Genomic DNA, 22,072 nt, shown 5'->3' with positions numbered 1-22,072 from the left:
GATAATGTATTAATTTAATAAGTTATAGTTCTACACCAACTCAGTAAAGGTTACAATCGAGTTTACAATGGAAATGAGGAGTTGGGGAAGAAGATTCTTCCTGATCCAGTCAGCAGCAATATATAGATATTTTGAAAGTGTATACCTCGATTTCGCTCAAGAGGGGACAAAGGGGGATGAAGGACATTTGCTTAGCCGAACGTACCCGAATAGCGAATGAACCAAATATACAAAAGGTCATGAATCGGACAAATTGCGGCAAGAAATACAAGATCTTTGGTTCTTTTGCTCAACTTGAGGATCTCATTTACAATATCATGTGAGATATCCAAAAAAATACCAAGCAAAAGCAGAGAAAAAACGGTATAGAACGGATGGTCTTATTTCGGATGATGTACCTGATTTAACTTTTACCTCAAATCTAGCCTTTTTCATGTGGATACCCCATGACCTGACTGGGGCTTTTCATGCCCCGCTGGATTCCAAGTGAAATTAAGGGAATATATACGTCATCTTTAACTTTCATTTTACACGTAATATTGATCGGGTTTCGTTTCACTTGGGCAATAAATCGGATAACAAAACTTGAGCCCGGCATAAAGAATGACCGATCAAAGGCATCAAAGCTCAATAATCAAACGGTTATTGACAAAGGGAAACTCATATTGTGTATATACATACACATATACACAACTTAGTCCAGGGTAGGTCAAATGATACGTCACGCGCTTCGTGTTGAAGACCGCTTCGCGGTGACATGGAAATTCATTTGGAAGACAACTTTATTCTTGCTTTTCAGCAGAATGAAAAACGGTATAACAACGAATGAGTCTTTTTGCCGACCGATGGTTCGGATGAGTTCGGGAACTAATTCACTTCACATAATAAGAAGAGGACGGTGAATTAAAAACTAAGCTTTTCAACGTAATTGCGATTCTTCTTGTTTTTCTGCTCTTAAACCTACAGTAACGTAAAATCGATTGTCCTCCGAGATTTGAAGGTAAGAAAGCTCTAAGATTAATAATGGAGATTTAACGGAATGTCAATGGAGAAAGACAGATGTTTATCTTTAATTTCGGCGTAAAGAAGGATGAAATACGTATTCATTGTTTTTGAGATCCGAATGGTTCGGAAGAAGATGTAGCTTGATCATCGACCTGGAGCACAGCGCAGCTGCACTGATAAGCCTTGTTCGGGCCTCACTACAGTAGACTACAGCTGGGTTTGGACACCGGTGAGCTTCAATCAGTGGCCAACACCGAAGACAATAGTAATGCCACGAGTGAAAGACTGTATATTGTACTGAAAGATAATACATTATCAATCGTACTAAAATCTAATAGGTAAATATCGGACCGTCGGTACCGTCGATATCATATAGCTTTGTAGGCTGATTGAGATTACTCGCTGAATTATCGGAGTATCAAAATCGTCTAAACGGTAAAGCTTGTAAACGTTTACTAAGTCTACCACCAAAGTATGATATTTTGTCAGGTGGTTCACCCGACAGCTAGAGTAATTAACAAAGTACTGTATCTTCTGATTTTCACACCGTTTAGAGATAATATATAAACGTTGATACTTATCTTCAAAGTTTCCTTTCGTTCTCCTCATCTCAATTTTAATTTTAATTTTCTTACCCAATTACTAAATTATCTAAATAAACCTATACAAAGATGATTTCTAAACCTGAACCAACTTTACTTGAACAAATTGAAGCTGCAGGATGTCATGTAGATACAGATTCTATGAATCCTGAAATTGCTAAAAATTTACCAATCAAAGCTCATGATATGACTTCAAATCATCTTTTGGTAGATGAACAACTTCATAATCCTGAAAACAAGGAACTTATCGAAAAAACCATTAGGGAATTAAAAGGAAAAGATTGGTTAGAAGTACACACTGTTCTCGTGGGTCATTGTATCCCATCAGGTTTAAATTGATCTCGTCAATCAAAAATGTGCTGATCTGACAATCACATAATAGTCCGTTCGATTCGCTAAGAGAGTCTTACCTTACATTCAAGGTCGAGTTCTCGTTCAAGCTTCTCCTAGAAACGCCTATAATAGAGATGCTATCGAAGCTCATGTTAGAGCTTACGATAAGGTATTCCAAGCTGAAGGTATTCCCAGGTGAGTCCTTCCCTCGTGATATGAACCTTCAGCGATATGAGATGAAGCTAATGTTGGTTCATCTGAAGAGAACGATTCATGGTTAAAGTTCCTTCAACTTCTGCAGGTGTTCAAGCTGCAGCTGTACTTAATGCTGAAGGGATAAGAACATTGGGAACTTCTTTGTTCTCACTTCCTCAAGCTATCGCTTGTTCTCAAGCTGGTATGCACTCGATCAGTCCATACTTCAACGGTGAGTGATTCATTTACACCATTTGTGCTTCATACGATGCTGATATCTCTCAATAGAATGTCCTGCCCACGTTGATCCTTCAATCTGGCCTGATGTAGAAGATGTAGCTAAACAACATCCTATGTCAGCTAGAATGAGACATATCAGAGATACTTATGATAGACTTGCTAAAGAAACTGGTAAAACTCAACCACTTATTAAAGCAGCTTCGTAAGTATATCTTCTATATTGGAGAAAAACAAAAATGATTTGAAATATTAATTTTTTATTTATTTCATTATTTAGTTGCGTTACTGCAAGAGAATGTATGGCAATGCTTGAATTAGGTGCAGATTCAAATACGATTTTATCTGATCAAATGTCAGATTTATGTTCAACTTCAAAATTACCAGTTTATAAAAAAGGTGCAGAACATCAAGTTAGATTTAAAGATCAATTAAATAATACAGATATTTATTGGGAAAATTGGCAAAAAGTTGATTCAACTGTTTCAAAAGAAAGATTAAAAGAATTATCAAATTTAGATCCATTATCTAAAATTATGTCAAAAGATTGGAAAATTGCTTCAACTGATATTAATTATTTAGAAGATGGTGTTTTAGATAAATATAATAAAGAAGATGAAATTACTTCAATTAGACTTAAAGATGCACTTGAATTATTTTATAATGGTGAAGAAAATTCAAGAAAGGAAATTCAAAGATTACAAGCTATTTACGTTTAAAAAATTGATTTCAATTGAAATTTCTTTTTTTTTATGTAGATATTCGTAGTCTTTTCTTAAACCAAAAGAGAGTTTCCCGCAAATATAAGTAGATATGAAGTTTGAAATATGTATATATGAATTTGAATCGTTGAAAGTGTCAGTTGCATTTTTGACCATACCGCTGGCTAGTTTAAAAATGATTATTGTGCATTATCATATGGTTAATCGTGCGACATCCATCCACCTTCTACAACAAGCAGCTCCGATACAACAAACGAATTACCCAACAACCGTCTGATACTTGCATTGACACTGTTCAACTCGCTCCACTCTGCATCGTATCAGGTATAAGCGGGATATGAGATACTATTACTCGTTCTTGAAATTGAGGGAGATACCGTTGACACAATGTCTAAGCAAGCACCGTCAGCTTGTCATGATAGTCAGATTACCTCTCGACAGCTGAACTTACCGCTCATCGATGGGGTTAGGGAAACCTTCTCCTTTGAACACATGTCCGAGATGTCCTCCGCTGCGTTGTGCTCGGTCAGCAGAGTCCCAATGTCTTGCTTGTTCCGTCAGCTTACCAATTCGCACAAACTATTTCAGTTCTAGTCATAAACATCGATCGGTCCTCATGACGAATGACTGCGCCAGGTATAGTATCATAGAATGCGGGCCATCCACATCCGGAATTGCTAAATACAGGATTAGCTATTGATTTATTAAGAAGAGCCGGCAACTGCAGCATGAATAGTGGCAAATATACTCACAATTTAGTTTTCGAGGTATATAGAGGGGCATCGCAACCGGCGCAATCTGCAGTGATCCAAATCAGTCTATGATTGCAGCACAAGATAAGAGGTGAAATTGACTCACGATATACACCGGCATCGTTCTTCTTGTCGTATGCATGAGACCCTGGTCGTTCAGTTCCTTTCTCTCGAATCACTCTGAACTATGGCAAATACATTGTTTCAGCTCTGTTGCCATTATCCCCCGGCAGCTTCGATAGCTGGAATGCACTCACTTGTTCAGGCGAGAGAACAGCATGCCATTCATCTTCACTCTTCTTTACTGGGAAATTATCAGAAGGCATTTTATTCGTACTGCTTGTTGAAAAGAATCCAGCAAAAGGTAATCCAATTCCTGATAATTTGATAGCTTGGTTAGGTTTGATAGTTGTAGGTATTTGGTTTCTAGCTGTATAGATTGTTGATCTAACTAAAGATGATGGTATGAAAGGCATAAGTGAGATTATCAAGATAGTGATTGCTAAGAAATACCCTTTATTCAACATATAACTTTTTCGTTCCAACGAAGATATGTTTATATAATCTGCATGATATCTTTGAAATAGATCGATCATTCATTAGGCGATGCATGTGGAGGTTGAAGGTATGAGTGGAGCTGACGTAGATGAGTTGCCGCTAGCTATTACGTAAGGCTGGGTGGCAAATAGCCCAGATCAAAGCCCAAGTAACGGGCCGATCAAGATGTTCTGGGCTTTCTGAGCTTTGATTTTATGATTGGTAGATGTAACTGGGTGGCAAATGAAACATAAACTGGAGACTCCGAGATCTACAAGTACACCGAGACACATGCGCATCAGAATACCCTATATGAAAGATAACGAATTACCCCATAATAACCATAACACTTGCAATATATCATTGAAACGTTCATGAGCATGATGGTAGGCACCACAAAAAGAAGAATAACAAGATGAAGTCTCTACTGAAGACTATAGCGACTCGATCCAATTCGACTTCTTCAACCGATAACAATTCATCAAATCCCTTAGATAATACAGAAAGATCAGCATCGGGCGCGCCAATTCTTCCTCCGGTTGCCAATGGTATTTCCATTTTACCCATCTCACATCATACACCTTCTATACCTATACCAAATTTGCGAAGATCATCGGAACCTATATCAGTCGAAAGATGGGCAAGACCCAGTTTACCTAGTTACGCTGTTTCAAGGAGTCCCAATAATCGCGATTTAGATATTTCTAATGCACCGCTACCCGATTATCAAGATGTAGTAGGCACTTCTTCAAGTCCACAAACTCAGTCATTCGAAAATCGCAGATTGTTAAATGTGGCTACTAGGGATTATTTCGGTACTTCTCCGTTGGATCGGGGAACTCCAACAGTTGAAGAAAGTCATGAAGAATCAGATGAAACGTCATTAGAAGATGAGATAGGTGAAGAAGATGAAGATGGTACAGGAGAAGAAACAGGATTAGGTGTTGAAGAAGATGATGATGATCCACTTATACCTCGACGAAGAATACTCGATCTTCAATCGGTCAGACGAAATACATTTTCTGTCCCTAGTTCATCTTATCCTCGACCTGAACCTTCAACTTTAAGTAGCTCTTTGGGTCAAGCAGCAACAAGTTTGACACAAGGTTATATAGATTTACCTATTCCTTCTTCTGAACCGCCTTTATATTCGCCTTCATTGGGTAGAGATGAACTTCGCTTGATTTCAGCTGTTCACTTGTCAGCCGATCATCCAGCTTCAGCATACTTTAATGCTATAGCTCAATCACCACCTCCACCTGCTGGACCTTTACCTTCATTATCCAATTCAACGGGAAGTCCAAGTGATGTTAGTACAGGCAATAAGAAACTGCGCTTGACCCTTACTCGAGGTGGAAGAAGAATGAACGTCAATGGGACTGGACCTTTATACATAAAAACAGGGAGAGAAGATTGGATCGAAGGTAAAATAGAGGTAGGAAAAGTTGATAGAGCTGTAGGACTCGAAGTTGCCGTAAGTGATCTTTCGTGCTATCTGGGTGGATATGATGTGTGACTGATTGAGGAATCAACGAGTACAGATTATTGGCATGGTGAACGTATCATATTATGTTAGAGGTCAATATACAGTTTTAGATACCCTGCCATTAGCTCGCAACAGACTACAACTATTTCCGCCTTTAGCAGATACTTCCAGTACAGCTCGAGGAGAGCTGATCCCCACTCAGCTTGGACTATCGAATTTGCAATTGGGTGAAACTCAACAACCGTCAACGTCAAACCTAATTTCATCTTCTGCTACCCCTACACCGATGAGTGAACAAGCATTCACTAAAGATGGTCAGCCGATGATACCGCAAAATACATCTTTCAGGTTTTCACTTCAAATGCCTAATGCCCACTACAAAGATTCCAATTCCGAACTACCACCTTCCTGTGATCTGCAGCAGGTCGGTATGCAGGCTAATGTGGAGTATATCTTAAGGGTTAAACTGAGTAGGAAGGGGTTGCGGTTCAATGAAACGTCAGTGATAGTCCTCCAATTCCCCAGTCCTAAGCCAACTATCCTTTTATTCCACGAGCGGATCGAATACAGGAAACTGAGCTAAAATACGATTACTCTATTATAGAGTCTCCGTTCCTATAATTTATGAACCTCGATCGTACATTCCACCCCGGCGGATTAGAGCATTGACGATAGATGATCCCTTCAATCCCGGTTGGCGAACGGTCGAGCTAAATGGCGGGAGACCAAAATCTAAATCAAGTCTACCTAACCCAGTCGGTACTAGTGGTCCAGGAATTAACGTTACTGTATTATTACCTTCACCGCCAATCTTACTTATACCACCTTCAGGCGAATTACCAACTTTCCCTTTTCATTTACATTTTCATTCAACACTCCCTCACGTTTTATCGACATTTAGTAATCCGGAGGAAAGCAAGTTTGTAGTTCGTCTAACTAGAGTGACGATCTTCAGATTAGGAATAGAAAAGGAGATTAGAAGGATTGAAATCCCAACAAAAAGTGAAATCTGGCAAGAAGGCGGAGAACATATTGCTCTTGGATTAGAAGGTATAGTCAATGAGATGCAAAGGAGAGATTTAGCTGGTGTGAACACCAATTCAGGAGAACGAAGAAGTCCAGTTGTAGAAGGTGAATCAACATCAGGAGAGCTAAGTTCGAGTGTACCTAATAATAACATGGGTACTGCGGTTGAAAGTGGTGGTGGTGGAGGATCATTGAGAAGATTCATGTCTGCTGGATCCACCGAAGGATCAGGTACGAGTTCAAGTCCAAGACGAAAGTCGTTTTTGAGTGATAGAAGAGGATCTTTTAACTTAAGAAGGAAAAGCACTTCCACTTCGATAAATTCAACTTCAACTACAACCCCTACGACGACAACGTCAACGACAACCTTGACGAATCAAGTTAGTTCACTTGCACCTGTACCTCCCACAATTGCAGAAGATGAAAATTCTGAAACGACTCCGATGATATCAAGTGATAGACCAACGACTGTTCCAGTAGATATGACATCAACAGATGTACATTTAAAAGGAAGTATAACTTTAAAACCATTTAATACATCAAATAGTGGAAATGATTTAATTAGAAGATTATTGATTCAAAGTTTTGTTATACCTGAAATGACACTTACTTATGTACTTGAAGTTGGAATTGAACCTAAAAAAGGATCTGTAAAAGAAAATTTTACTCATGTTTGGGGAGGAGGTGTTATTGAAGTTGTATTAGGTAGAAGAACGTAATTTGTCATTTATCTTTAGTTGTTTGTACGATTTATTAGTAATTTGTCATGAGGAGTATTTATATTTCATTTTATCTCCTGAAAATGTTATGATATTATTGTATGAAATATTTGTCAGTAATTGTTTTGGGTTGATTCGATTTCTATGCATTATTGTTTACTTTAACAATCATAATAATCGTTCTATTAGGAGTGAGGATGGGACTATTGAATCGTGATTAACGCTTATATCGGATATAACTTAACACCGACCCCGCAGCCTGTTTAAAAATGAATGCCACATTCACTCTTTACCTTGTTTTACACTATAGTGAAGATCGGCGTTTACCACCAAATACATACAAGCGTACCCTATTTGCACCATTCATGACTAGGATTGAATGCCACGGTAATTGGATGCTTAGACTGGTCAATGAGCTTTGGCTCTGACTGTTTGATGCTTGGTTGGGTTTTGCTTGGTTGCTTTGCATGGTTGGCTTGTGTTCGTACCAATCGTAGGTAAAATTAAAGGTTTAATTTATTCAAAGTGAATTTTATACCCTTTTGATCTTCTTCATCCATCAAAATCAATTATCAGATTCAAAATGGCTTCTTCTACCGGTGAGTGAGGGTTCTTTCTGGATGTAATAAAAGGAACGAACAAGCGAGCGAGCGAGCGAGTGAGTAAGTGAATGAAGGATGTTATTTGGATATGGAAATTAGATTATGGATGTCTGAAGGATTTGGATACTCAACAAGATCTCGACAATACAATTTCATATAGGAAATACCTTCAATATTATGAGCGGTAGCTTAACATCAACGTCGTTTAAGAAAGATATAGTGGATCAATCAAAATATAAGGTCAATTCAACTTTGAAGGTTTATTATAGAAGATTTAGTGTGTTGATAGGAGAGTATGGAATAACTGGACGAGTGGAACGGATTAGGCAAGGATTCACAAACAAGTGGACATGAACGATAAGATTGTTAGAGTCAGGAGTGGTGTAATGTCGATTACATTCAAAATCACAAATTCCCAATAACATAGTGACAACTTGGCAGCCACCTATATTATCCCATCTATTATCATTCCAGCAAATTATAGGAATTCGATCAACATATTTATTAGCAGTTGATGGATTTTAGATCTTTACTCGCTCGCTCGCTTTCTTCGCTTTATACGATCAGAATTTCATCTGTCTGAGAGACTTTACTAATATTATCCACGTTTGACTTAGGCCTTGCCCATGATCGTCGAAAGTCCAGAAAGGCACACTTCAATGCCTCTTCCGGTCAAAAGAGAAAGATCATGTCTTCTCCTCTTTCCAAGGAATTGAGAAAGGAACACACCGTGAGTGTCTTATCTTTGGAGAATTCGAAGGTGGAAAGAAATAGGATACAACTTCAGCCTCTTCAAAGGGAATGAAATTAGCAATCATAGATGGATGATCAGAAATCTTTCGAAGAGTCGATAATAATATATACTAACGTACGCAAATTTTCGATCGCAGGCCCGATCAATCCCTATCAGAAAAGATGATGAAGTTTTGATTGTTCGAGGTAAATACAAGGGTAGAGAAGGAAAAGTTACCCAAGTGAGTGCATCTCAAATTGATTAGGAGGAACTTCTCGCTAATGCAAGAGATTTATTGTTCCTTTTTAGGTTTACAGAAAGAAATGGGTTATTCACGTTGACAGAGTACACATTGAAAAATCAAATGCCGCAACTGTACCAGTTGGAATTTCACCTTCAAACGTAGTTATCACTTCTCTTAAACTTGATGCTGATAGAAAAGCTATCCTTTCACGAAAAGGTGGTAAATCTCAAGAAAAGGGTGACGTTGAAATGAAATCAGAGTAAAAAGCTTTTTTTTCCTCCAGATAGGGTATAACGAGTCTTTTCTTTTTTTACCTCTTTGATTTATATATATATACATATGATCAGAGGAAGACTTGGGATGTATGATTTCCATTTATGATATTGAATAACATAGCTTTTTGATAAGGTTACAATTCGGCTTTGTGATATTACATGAGTGAACTAAGAGGCTAAAATTGAACAAAAATCAAATTGCGTCTGAAAGTGAATACTGGAGAATCCAAATTTGGGTGATGTGTTTGATCAAAATTTATATACAGTACAAGGGAAGGATACTAAGTGATATGATTGCACTTCATGATGGCCTTGAAACTTGAGATGTAAGATGTTAGATTTGAGTTGTATTCCGAGCTTAGAAAGAGTACGTATGCTTGATTTTAGGATTCTAGTTGTCGGAAATTTCGAGAAATGAGAATAACTTTTCACCAGACTAAACTATTTCAAGAAGCATATTGTGATATTGATCGCTTCATTACACTGCATATTTATACATCATCACTTCCTTTGATTACAACAGGATAAATGGGGCCATTGGGCACAAATCTGAGTATTGATCTAAGCGATATAAAGGATTAAATGATTACTCGAATTTTTGTAATTTCCAGAACTTGAAACGCGATCAACCTATAAATCCCCCACACTTTCGTCATTAATTACGAGTAAATTCGAATTGTCATTTTCACCAATTATCTATTATCATTTATTATATATCCTGAATTTATCATTGCATCAGATTGTATTGAGTACTTTCTATCAATCAGGCGACTAATTAGAATTTCACTTTGAACATCTCCATTCTGTAGCATAGCATAGCATAGCATTACATACCCCTTCCAACAATGTCAGGTGATAATACCCCCATTCCACCTCCTATATCTAACCCTTCTCAACCAAAGAGAAGTTCACCATTAAATAATAATGAAATTGAAAATTCACCAATTTATCAAGCTCTATCATCAAGATTAAGTCGAACGGAAAATGCATTATCAAATCTTTCAAATCAGGTTAATCAATTAACTAATATAGTTAAAAATCTTTCGTCATTACCACCTAATGTTAATCTTAATTCTCAAAATAATACTACTTCACCTACTAGACCTAATAAAAATAATACATCAGTTTTCGCTCCATTTGAAAGTGAATTACCTTTACCATCTACAATAGGAATTAAACAAAATGGTACATTACCTAAATCACCTTTTATACCTACGACAACACCTCAACCTTCTTCGATAAATACAAATACAACTATAAATACAAATGGAAATTCAGAAATTTTAGCATTAACTCAACAAATTTCAGCATTGTCGACTAGTGTAGCACAATTACAAAGATTACAATCACAAAATCAAGTTAATTCTAGACAAGGATCATCTTCTTCAAATTCAAATTTACCTACACTTTCATCTTTAGGTAATAATAATAATAATAATAATACAAATAATAATGAAAATAGACAATTAAATTTAGGTATACCTAATAGACCTTTACATCAAGGAATTGAAAATTTAATAAATTCAAATGGACCTATGACTACACCTTCTAATTCTTCTCATAATAATCAATCTTCTCAAGGTGGACCTTTTGGTGGAATTAATAGACCTAATATAAATAGATCATTTTCAAGTGGAATTATTGGTCAACCTCCAATTTCACTTCCTAATTCATCAATTGGAAATGTAAATGATTTTTCAAATTCAAATTCGAATTCAGCTAGATTAAATGGACATCCGCATACACCATCTGGTTTAGGACCAGGACCAAGAGAATGGCCTGGAAATTTAAATACAACTACACAAAGTCCTGGTCCAGGTCAAGTTTCAGGTCAACCAATTCAAATTCCAATAGGTCCAACTACTCCTGGAGGAAGTGGTTTAGCTGCTCCCGGAGCGGGTATTGTAATTAACAAATGGGAACATCTTAATTTGAAAGTAGATTTATTGAGATCAATTTCCAAATATGGGTGAGTTATTTAAACCCTTCCTCAACATTTCAACTAGAGAGGCTGATGTTATTCTCACATTCATTCAGTATTGGTCCACCTAATAAAATTCAGACTAGAGTATTACCATTCATGATCAAAGGAAGTGATATAATAGCTCAAGCTCCTCCAACTACTGAAAGAATAATCTCATAGTGAGTTCACACCACTTCTCAGCCCTTTTTTTTATGAATACGAAGCTGATGTTACTTTTGATAATAGTGTCATTCCCGCTTTGCATCTCGTTCAAAACCTTCCACCACCACCTTCAAGCTATAATGGTCCTGCCGTGATAATCATCACCACAACAGTTGATCAAGCTATGCAATGTCACAAACGTATGTTCGATTTGTTTGTCGAGTTGAATGCCACTTTTTGTCATCCGTACTGATCGTGACCCTGTATACAGTGGTCAGAGGTGTTGGCGGTCCTTTAGGTATAAGATCAGGTGTAGCTGCCGGTGCAGCTGGATCATCAGGCTTACAAAATGAAATTGCCAATTTCCAACGGGACGCTATACACATATTAATCGGTACACCTGCTAAGATAGCTGAGGTTATGACTAGTAGAGCTGGTTTGGGCGGTAGTGAATGCAGACTACTGATTGTGAGTTGTTTGCTGTTATTTCTGTTCACGGCCATGACTGAAAATCTCTCAAATGAATCAGCTTGACGAAGTGGATCAATTGATCGTGAGTTTTTGATCTCCATTATCATAAATTCAGCTGTACTCACTGGATCATTTCATAGGCTCGAAATCTGTACGACAATGTTCTCAATGTTGCCAAGCTCCTTCCTGCACCAAGAAGAGGTGCGGGAGGAAGCAGTATGACAGGACCTTTGACACCTTCTGGACCAATTGCCCCCTTCTCACCGGGTCTCACTTCACCATATGATGCAGGAAGAGATTCGCCATTCAACCCTGCCAGCAAAACACCTTTTCCTGCTCAGGGTAGTCGATTTGGCGCACCCGTCAATCCTGGTACATCCGCCGTTGGAGGGCCTACCGCTCCTTCGACTAATAGCGGTGTAGGCAATGGGATTGAAAGACAAACATGTCTATTGTAAGTGATAATAGCGCTTTGTATCCCTTTTTTAGACTGCAGGAAATTTACTGATCAATATGTAATACATCCGCAGCTCAAATACAATTCCAACAGATGTGATCAATTTCTCGCAGTCGCTAAATGTTCGAGATCCGGTACGAGTCTTGGTACGAAGGGAAGGGGGAACCAATTCTCAAGAATCCGTATCATCAGTAACACCGGGTATAAACTTGAAACATACTTATGTTTATTTGACCATTACTGGTTCGGCACAAGTAGCTGGTCAACAATCCGGGAATACAGATGGCGGACCAGGTACTATTGGATCAGGTAGAAACACTTCCGGGCATAATGAAGAACAATCGAAAGCTAAAGAATTCAAGTTGGATATGCTTGTTAAAATGTTAGAAGATTATCCTCTTTGGCAGGCTATTATTCATGTAGGAACGTATAGTATGTTGGAAGCTGTTGTTTTGAGATTACAATCTAGGAAATGGGAAACTTTGTATTTGGTAAGTTGCTTTTGAAGGCGCCTGATCGTAGAAGGTTACGACAAATACGGCGAAGATATTTGAGCTAATTTGGTGGTCTTTTAAGACTCCCGAAATGCCTCCGAATCAAAAGAAAGCGATATTACAACAATGGCGAATATCACTTTCAGGTAATGGACCTAGATTTTTAGTTGTTTTCGATGTCAATATAAAACCACCTGAAGTACCTTGGTCACCTCTTGTCATTAATTTTGATTTACCTAGATCAGTTGAAGGATACGCACATAGAGCGGCTGCTGCTGTACCACCTGCCACTCGTCAAGGACCACAAGTTAACGGTGTGATTGTAAGTTTTGTACAAGCTGCAGGAGGGGATGTTGAGATGCTACGAAGTACAGAATGTGCTTATCGTTTCAAAGTGAGTCGTATAACACTTTTTTCCAACTCAATGTCAAAATGGGATTGAAATTGATTTCTTATTTTCATGAAATAGTCTGCTGAAATACCTACTGTATTCCATGATTTATTTAATCATTAAACATCCCAGCATCTAGGATAAATAACTAATCATTAAAACCATTTAGCATATTGTAGATAATCAAAGGTAAAACCTGATTCAATACAAATTCTTATATATCCCATTCTTTTTATATACATGTAGCAAATTCATATCTAAATAGATAAAGTAATCATGCATAATAACAAAGTGTAGCTTCTTTAGCTTTGATAACTATTTTATATAATGTGTGATAATATCCACGTCATGTCATGTGTATTATTACTCATACCACGCGTTATTACGTGAATAATACCAAAAATAAAAGATCAAAGCGCGTCTTTGAATATATATGAAGAAGTTTAATTTGTTATTGTTATTCAAGTTATTATACTTTGACATTTCATAAAAGGATTTTCAACGATTATTAACGATTATTAACGATAAGATAAAGAATAGATATTGAAGATGTCTGTCTATGTAGGAGAATGTGAGTTCTTGACTGTTTTCTTTCTCCCGTTCCAACTTTAGGGAAAAGGATAAATATGTAATAAGAAGGACAATTGCAATAAGCTTTGCTTTTTGATTGTTAATATTGTTGGGGAAGTGAGATAGATGGGTAATGAATTTGGGATGGAAGAATTAAAGAATCAATTTCAATTTCGTAATAACGATAAAGATAATTGAGAATTAACTCTGTACTTTTGCTGATTTATATATCTTGTACCCCTTTAACTAGCTCGAGGTGAATTATTAGCTTGGTTAAATGAATTATTAGAACCATTACAAATTACAAAAGTTGAACAATGTGGAACTGGTTCAGTATATTGTCAAATTATAGATTCAATTTATGGTAAGTTCCAATTGCAGTGCAAAGATTCAAATTATAATATGAACGAAGAAAAGCATAATGAATAATCATAAAATTAATGAGATTATAATTTATGTTAGGTGATTTACCAATGAATAAAGTTAAATTTAACGCAAAGATGGAATATGAATATTTGGATAATTTTAAAATTTTACAAAAAGCTTTTAAACTTCATAGAATTGAAAAGGTTAGCTAGGAGTCGTTCTTGATGATTTGAGATCTGAAAGCTGATATTCATGATACAGCCTATACCTGTTGATAAACTTTCAAAGTGAGTATAGTTATCGGCTCAACAGCATGCTTTGATGAGAAAGTTGATTGAAAATATGAGAATAAGCTAATCTATTCTGTCTGTTCACTTTCATATAGATGTAAGATGCAAGATAATTTGGAATTCTTACAATGGATGAAGAAATTCTGGGATACGGAAAGTGGTGGAATTGCATATAACGCAGAGGCGAGAGCGTGAGTGATCACAACCATAGCTTAAGACATGTCAGATCTTTATCTAGCTTGTTGTTGCTGGAAATCCTCACATTTTGCCCGCTTTGCTTTATCCGTTCACTCCTTCATGCTTGACCCATAATTCGATATGGCTGACATTTCGACAATCGAACATAGCGGCCGAACAATTACCTCAGCACCACCACCAACTTCCCGTACAACTTCATCCTCAGCACGTTCTACCTTTTCTCGTCCTGGAGTAGGTGTAGCAGGTGGAAGTCGACAAGTATCTTCAGCAAGTGCAGCTCAAGTAGCTCAAATGCAAGCTCGTGTTGCGGAGATCGAAGCTCATAGTGATAGTTTATTGAAAGAGAGAGATTTCTACTTTGATAGTGAGTTAAGCCAATATCCCGATTATTTATGAAATACATTATCCTCCGAAGCCAAGAAAGGCAATCGTAGAACACAAGCTTATAATTACTTTCTTTTACTTAGAACTCCGTAATATTGAACTTATCGTACAAGAACGAACAGCGATAGAGGGTATAACGCAAGAAGAGTCTGAAGTGATGGCTAAAATTCAAGAAATCTTGTATGCTACAATTGAAGGATTTGAAGTGAGCCTTATTCGTACCCGGTATGAAAGTACGAAGTTGCGCTAATCAAGAAGTCGGACAGGTTCCAGAGGGTGAAGGTGAAGAAGCTCAACTCGTTGAGGAAGAGGAGACATTCTGATCGTTACATGAGTTGGAGTTCTGCTGAAATTCCTCCAGGAATCAAGGAATTCATTCAGCAGACTGACAGTGAACACTCCTCTAGAATTTATTACCATGCATAGGATACATAATATTCAAAGTAAAACCAAGTCATTGATAGGTAGTATAAAATACAAAGTCATATACCAACATTTTGTAAACATTCACCTTTCACACCCCAAGCTATAACATAATGCTCTAATACTAATTTCAATTCTTCAATTTCATCCAATATCTCAAGTTTTGATATTCTGCAGTGAGAACATTATGCGTTAGCATCGAATGATATTAAGATTAATATTTCAAAGGCTTGATTATATATAAAGTATATATGATACTTGTCATACACATATATACTCATGAGGGAAATAAATAAAAATAAGACTTGCCGTTGTAATTCCTCTTGATCAATTATTTCTTCTCTAATTTGCCATAAAGTTTTAACTTGACTTGATGTAAATACACCTTTACCCAAATTTGAATTTAAAAATCGATCAGCTTGTGATTTAGGTGTAGGAAAAGGTTCTGAACCAGGTAAAGATAAATTTCTAGACTATTGATTTCATGTTATTTTATTTTATTTCAAATTAGCTTCATTCTTCAATTGTTTTAACAAATTCAAAAAAATCAAGATACAATTTTTAAGATTTTTTAACATAAATAATCAAAAAAGAGATCTAATATTCAAAATAAATTTGATTGAATGTATAAATCAAATAAAATAAAACAAAATAAAAACTTACAGATAAATTTCTTTTCATTACTTTTCCAAAAGAATCATTTATTCCAATCATTTCATAAATTAAACCTAAACATTTATTAAAATTTTCACCAAACCATGAAATTATATTTTCACTTTCTTTTGGATTTAAATAAGGAAATAAACATTCTGCTAAAAATAAAGTAGGTAAATTAAAATTTAAAATTGGTAATAATTCTTCAGATAAAATTTCTTTTATTGTTGTTGTTTTCGTAGAAGTTGAAGAAGATGAAGAAGATGATGATGTACGTAAATCAATTGGTAATAATGTATATAATTCTGAATTTAATTTTGTACCTCCTTTTGAAATTTCAAATATTTTATTAATTGAATTTGAAGAATTTTCATTTTCATTTTCATATTCAATATAAGAGGAATTAGAAGATAAAGCAAATTGTAATGATTTAAAACGTGATATACGTTGAGCTTTTGGTGAAGTTAAATGTGGGAAATCAATTTCAACATATTTTGAAATTTTTGTTGAATTTGATTGAGACTATTTTTATAAGATAAGAGTTAAATCAATTGTCAGCGAACATCTTACATGATTTTAATTCTTATTTGTAATATATATAAGAAAAAGATGAAAAAAGCTAAATATCTAATTAATTTTCAAAAAAAAAACTAACCATTAATCTCCAAAATCTAGTATCACTACCTGCACCTAAAGAAACAATTTGTTTTTTCTCATTTTTATTTCCACTATTCAAAAATTCATTTATAATTTTATCTAAACCTATTGTTCTATGATGTGTACCAATATTAATTAAAGGTGGTTTACGATTATTTGAAATTCCAGAATTTGGTATAGATAAATTTGATTTATATAATAATTTCGAAAATGGATCCTCCAAATATCCTAATGAAATTGCTGAACTAACAAAAGATTTCAGTATCACATAATACATACATACGATAGTCCCCTTTTTCCATCGACTGGAGGTAAGAAATCAAAAAAATCCGACCTCACTCACGCTCTTGAAGATGAAGCGTCATCATCTGTTTGCCTTATAGCATCATCAGGGTGTATCATACCATTCTTTTGTACTTGAATCGGATTATTAGGTGGTATTCGAGGAGGAAGCATTGTCAGGATTTTCTAATATGTCTAATTGGGTTTGGAAGTAGAATACAATACAAATATATGTGGAAGTACGGACAAACAATCACAGATGGACAGCCTCCACCGCGTACTCCTTCGTACGTTTCAAAATGTCTTTAGTGGCAGATTTAATCACGACAGGATTAGATGATTTAGTTCTCTCGTGGTATTAAGACAAATCCTTCATGCAACTGGCCGGATCATATGTAAGGCTTTTCACGAGCTTGCATCAGATTCATTTCGAGTACATTTCATATAACATCGTCAAATCCCTTCCTGTTGCCTGTTTTCCTGGTTTCTCAATAATCCTTCACGTCCAGATTTTTGACCGTATTTCCTACATTTACAGGTTCGTTCCGATTCACACCTTCCAAAAAATCCCATTCCGCAATTTTAATACCGAAGAAGTCGTACAGTACAGTTGACGTACATATACACCTATGATTCCAATTTCCGTAAGAGTAACCAAAGCGATCATGAACAACCTGTAAACTCCCAATCATACATATCCTTGTTTTATCATCATCTACATGTTCTGGTAACTTTTTCACCCATCTTTCATAAACACTATACCAATCTTTTCATATATTTGTGATCGCTAATTTTCAACAAGGTCACCACTTAAGATGTCCTCGAAAGGATCCTCAAATTTGATACTTGCACTAGGCAAAGCTTCGTTCCCCTTTGCGACTTCTTCGTGTTCTTCCTCCCCAAACTTGAGTCCCAATCCCTGGATCGGGGCGGGTGAGCCACGTCGACTTGATATGGTGCGTAAGACTCCTCCGTTGAGAACATGGGGTTTGTTCTTCGGACTATACGGCGTGAAAGGGATAGTGAGGCGTCTTTCAAGCTTGGTGGGGGTAAATGTGAGCGGTTTCGATAATATAGGTGGAGTGTCGTAAGATCTAGCTTGAGGTAGAGCTTGAGGGAATTCTGATCTCACAGGGAATGTATAACCTTGATAGATACCTGATGAAATGGTATTAGGAGAATCAGGAGATAGAGCGGGGAACGATTGACTTTTATCGAGATTCGAGCTGGTATCCAGACCCAAACTACCTTTGAGTCGAGTGTGACCTTGACCTTGAATTTGAGGTAAGTGCAGTGAGTCGGTTGAACCGAAATCATTAGGTAAAGATTCAGGTGAATTGTCATGAACCCCATCGATGATGTTATTCAACTTGAAATCCGGTATTCCCGTAGATAACCTGTTCCGCTGCCACGTTGAACGATCTTCATTACCAAAAATCGATTGAGAGGGACCAAAATGATCGAAATCTCTGCGAGGAAGACATGTCGGGCTAATACTGTCTTCTTTCTTGGCTTGAGGCTCATGTACCTCGCTATTCAACCACGAAGAAGGGTTGAATGGAGACAAGGGTGAATATAACATTGCTGAAGGAGGTTCGCCTTGAACGCTTCTAGTCCGAATATGTTGTTGAGTAACCTGGATTGGCACAGGAAAAGATTGAGTGATGGGAGGCGCAGATTGGGGTCCGCCCATAAGGTGACCTCTATCGTCGAACATGGAGGATGAATCCAGCCGGTAGAGACTTCTATCAGATGAGCCGAATGGTTTTGAATGAGTCAAAGATGGAATGGCTTGAGATTCCACCGGGCACGAGTAATCGAACTCATGAGCTGTTGGTGATCTAGGTCGATAAGCGTAGTACTCGGGAGGAGGAGCTTGAAAGCTGGACTGATGAGTTTCATGAGGCTGAAACGATCCGTTGGGATGAGTGAATTGGATCGGTCTATCCTCATCAACATCTGGTAGGAGATGGTGCTGATATGCATCAGGTGAGGATCGGAAATCCATGCTTTGTTCCGATGAAGTGGGTGAATGACCTCCTTCTTGCAGAATCATACGACGTCTCTGAGCTTGAGTCGGACGAGGAGGTACACGTCGTTTGAAAGCGAGGATCTCTGCTTTGCTTGAATGCTTGTTCAAGAAAGGGTGGGCTAAGCGCCAGGAATCAGTTGTCAACCAATCTGGCTGGTAGAAGTGACAATCAGAAGCTCACACCATGTACTGGCATCCGGATCGCAAATTCCTCTTTCAACATGCCGTAAACTCAATTTACGGTTGAAACCATAGATCTGTCCCATCGTCAGCTACTACCAGTCGCAGGGAAAATCGCACACTCACGTTTAATTGCCTTGAAAAACTCGCAAATCTGCTTTGACGATAGACAACAGGTAAAATCTTTTCTGCTAACTCCTCAGGGTTTTCAATGATGATCGCTTCGCCGGTTTCGTCCCATCGAATGATCTGCGGAGTCTGTTAGCTCTCCCGGTCCAAAATCTGGTAGGCTGCTCACAACTCACGTGTTGATATTCTGGCTGATTACTGGACGTATGATGAAGTCAGTTTAGCAAAGGCAACCAGTCGGTTGACGATAAGCTTACAGTATTCTGCCGGGTGATAGAACATTAGCAAAGTCATGACGGAATATTGAAATGGAGACTACTCACCCAAAGAGTCGAGTCAAGAATGTTGGTTGTTTCCCCTCAACCTTTTTCGGTTTTTTTGAGCTCCTTGATTTGTTGTTCTGGGGCAACATCATAGGATTCAACCAGGGATCATTATTTTGGTCATGTTGCCAGAACGATAACGGATGAGTTGGTGCAGGACCGGAAGGATATTGAGGAGGATTCATAAAGTACTTATGTCGTAGCAATCTTCCATCAGGTAGGCGACTATGTAACACGGGGAATTGATGGTGACTCTGCCTTGGTTGAGGTATCGTCATTGGTGTGGATGTAGGACCCAGTCCAGTAGGTGAAGTCGGTGATATGCTGAGCTGGCCCTGACTGTATTTACTGTTCTGATCGAAACCGTCATCTAATGGTGAAGGATCTGGCGATACGTATGGCCTCGATTGAGATAAAGGCGGTCGCATTTCCCAGCTGGTGCTTGACATAGAACGATTTCTATAAAATGGGTTGCTCGAAGGGAAATTACCGGAGTTGGGAAGTCCAACAAAATCAGGTTCTCTCGGTCCGGGCGGCAGGCAAGATGTCGGTGAAACCATACCGAACTATCAAGCAGCTTCTGATCAGCTCATAGTACCCTCACAATGACTCAATGCACTCTCGACCTGACAAGACGGATGCAGAGCTTACTGTTATTACAAAGAGGCGATTATGAGACCGGTGCCCGTACTGCAGTGGTAGAGATTAGCCGTTATACCAGGTTGTATCAGTCTATGATACCTGAAAATGTCAATAAGAAGATCTTAGAGGATATCACGCTAGGTTAGGAAGTGAGAATAAAGGCATTCCTTAAAGAAGGTATAGTGCGAAATTCAGAAGAAGGATTATGAATAAAAGAAGGACCGATTTATAAGTGGGTGAGAAATATTATAAGGTGTACCTAATGCTCAAAGTAAATCATGAAGTAATTTAGTACGGATGAAAGGAAGTAAAGGAGAATAATGGAAGGGGATATCTTCTGCCTTGGGTAAACGTACTCACAAAAGTCTAAGAGGTCAGGTCATCAAGGAAAAGAACGGGTCAATCCGAATTGTTCGTGCGAACAAGACCTCTGCCAGTAAGTATTCGGTGAACCTTTTGGATATTGTTGGATGCTGGAAAGAGTTTAGGTCTCGATTTTAAGGATGATGACGAGAGATCGATACTGATAGGGGTAATGAAATCAAAGGAAAGGAGCGCGTATCGTTGATGAAGGAGAACAAAGGAAGGGTAGATAAGGATGGAAAGGGTCAACAATCTCTGATTGCCTCTTTAGGGCCAAGATAAAAGGTTACGACGTTTTGTAGATAGCGTATCGAGATTGTTTGCGAAAATGAAGAAAAAGCAAGATGAAGAGCAAAATCGCCCAAGAAGAGAAAGGAAGAGTGATAGAAGAGGTTTCTTTCTGAAAAGTCGTGGTTAATATATGTTTATGTTTACGATACGTTATTGTGTCAATATACCGATATACCATGTACCCCCTTATATCACTACATACTGGTTATTGATGATTGATGGTTACGTTGTTTAGATTAGTTTGTGTAAATACACTTTCAACCCCTTGACCGCCTCCTAGGTCGCTTTTTCATGTTCCGCAGCCGGTTCAAATTCCCATGATGATGATATAATCTTAATACTTGGTAAAGCTTTTTGCTCCAAATGAAGATTGATCGGCATGTTTATTTGTTACATAAAGTGACTTTCATTGCCTCATCAATAACGCTACTCGTAGTCAAGTAATCTAGTTATCACCCTCCTTTCGCTTGAACTTTTATGATTGATTGATCGCCCTGGAACTGAAATTACCCTTTTAAGATTGATGTATTGAATGAGGCATTACCGCATATTTGATCGATGACCCGATTAGGTAGTTTGATAACATGTCAACAATAGGCAATTGACATTAAAACACGAACGGGGCGTTGTCCTTCGGGCGTATTGTATATATAGCCGTTCGATGTCTGAGCGGATTGAGGGATATATCAGGTCAAGGGTTGCAAATCGGTGCGGTCGAGGGAGATCGCTGGTATGACAACATTACGGTTCGAGTGGGACGATAATGTATTCTTGCTATCCTATTTGCCAAGAAATATTTGGAATTCTGGTGAGTCAACATACTTGGTATTCACCTAAACATTGACTGTGCGCCATATGTATCTTACCCCACTTTGATCATTG

At 37.6% G+C, this 22,072-nt stretch overlaps 8 protein-coding genes across 8 annotated transcripts; 5 read left to right on the top strand and 3 right to left on the bottom strand.

The window, feature by feature from the left end:
* Nucleotides 1-1,676: 1,676 nt before the first annotated feature.
* On the top strand, nt 1,677-3,091 carry I206_103087 (uncharacterized protein; the record flags this gene model as incomplete). Its single annotated transcript, XM_019153674.1, has 5 exons — nt 1,677-1,913; nt 1,990-2,135; nt 2,204-2,367; nt 2,424-2,577; nt 2,653-3,091. The coding sequence occupies 5 exons, from the start codon at nt 1,677-1,679 to the stop codon at nt 3,089-3,091; spliced, it is 1,140 nt and encodes a 379-aa protein (XP_019013835.1).
* A 351-nt stretch (nt 3,092-3,442) lies between these two features.
* Nucleotides 3,443-4,322, bottom strand: I206_103086 (methionine-R-sulfoxide reductase; the record flags this gene model as incomplete). Its single annotated transcript, XM_019153675.1, has 6 exons — nt 3,443-3,485; nt 3,546-3,605; nt 3,661-3,771; nt 3,847-3,892; nt 3,953-4,031; nt 4,104-4,322. 6 exons carry the CDS (start codon nt 4,320-4,322, stop codon nt 3,443-3,445), a joined length of 558 nt encoding a protein of 185 aa, XP_019013836.1.
* A 476-nt stretch (nt 4,323-4,798) lies between these two features.
* I206_103085 (uncharacterized protein) lies at nt 4,799-7,614 on the top strand (the record flags this gene model as incomplete). The annotated part of the gene is made up of 3 exons (XM_070202676.1): nt 4,799-5,857; nt 5,925-6,367; nt 6,474-7,614. The coding sequence occupies 3 exons, from the start codon at nt 4,799-4,801 to the stop codon at nt 7,612-7,614; spliced, it is 2,643 nt and encodes an 880-aa protein (XP_070058777.1).
* Nucleotides 7,615-8,904: 1,290 nt separating this feature from the next.
* Nucleotides 8,905-9,456, top strand: I206_103084 (60S ribosomal protein uL24; the record flags this gene model as incomplete). The annotated part of the gene is made up of 3 exons (XM_019153677.1): nt 8,905-8,946; nt 9,107-9,190; nt 9,259-9,456. The coding sequence occupies 3 exons, from the start codon at nt 8,905-8,907 to the stop codon at nt 9,454-9,456; spliced, it is 324 nt and encodes a 107-aa protein (XP_019013838.1).
* Nucleotides 9,457-10,313: 857 nt separating this feature from the next.
* Nucleotides 10,314-13,529, top strand: I206_103083 (uncharacterized protein; the record flags this gene model as incomplete). The annotated part of the gene is made up of 9 exons (XM_019153678.1): nt 10,314-11,437; nt 11,506-11,610; nt 11,678-11,793; nt 11,865-12,061; nt 12,123-12,146; nt 12,205-12,518; nt 12,595-13,012; nt 13,098-13,409; nt 13,485-13,529. The coding sequence occupies 9 exons, from the start codon at nt 10,314-10,316 to the stop codon at nt 13,527-13,529; spliced, it is 2,655 nt and encodes an 884-aa protein (XP_019013839.1).
* A 426-nt stretch (nt 13,530-13,955) lies between these two features.
* On the top strand, nt 13,956-15,537 carry I206_103082 (uncharacterized protein; the record flags this gene model as incomplete). Its single annotated transcript, XM_019153679.1, has 8 exons — nt 13,956-13,977; nt 14,227-14,340; nt 14,439-14,545; nt 14,604-14,629; nt 14,728-14,823; nt 14,980-15,194; nt 15,298-15,419; nt 15,481-15,537. 8 exons carry the CDS (start codon nt 13,956-13,958, stop codon nt 15,535-15,537), a joined length of 759 nt encoding a protein of 252 aa, XP_019013840.1.
* Nucleotides 15,538-15,696: 159 nt separating this feature from the next.
* On the bottom strand, nt 15,697-17,404 carry I206_103081 (uncharacterized protein; the record flags this gene model as incomplete). Its single annotated transcript, XM_070202675.1, has 5 exons — nt 15,697-15,808; nt 15,947-16,110; nt 16,301-16,813; nt 16,947-17,193; nt 17,292-17,404. The coding sequence occupies 5 exons, from the start codon at nt 17,402-17,404 to the stop codon at nt 15,697-15,699; spliced, it is 1,149 nt and encodes a 382-aa protein (XP_070058776.1).
* Nucleotides 17,405-18,017: 613 nt separating this feature from the next.
* Nucleotides 18,018-20,454, bottom strand: I206_103080 (uncharacterized protein; the record flags this gene model as incomplete). The annotated part of the gene is made up of 6 exons (XM_019153681.2): nt 18,018-19,381; nt 19,444-19,519; nt 19,569-19,691; nt 19,748-19,769; nt 19,829-19,834; nt 19,895-20,454. The coding sequence occupies 6 exons, from the start codon at nt 20,452-20,454 to the stop codon at nt 18,018-18,020; spliced, it is 2,151 nt and encodes a 716-aa protein (XP_019013842.2).
* Between the last annotated feature and the right edge of the window lie 1,618 nt (nt 20,455-22,072).

This window comes from Kwoniella pini, chromosome 4 (genome assembly GCF_000512605.2).
Source record: "Kwoniella pini CBS 10737 chromosome 4, complete sequence".
NCBI classification, from domain to species: Eukaryota; Fungi; Basidiomycota; class Tremellomycetes; order Tremellales; family Cryptococcaceae; genus Kwoniella; species Kwoniella pini.
The sequence above is the reverse complement of the archived record's forward strand: the minus strand, read 5'-3'. Positions and strand labels throughout refer to the sequence as shown.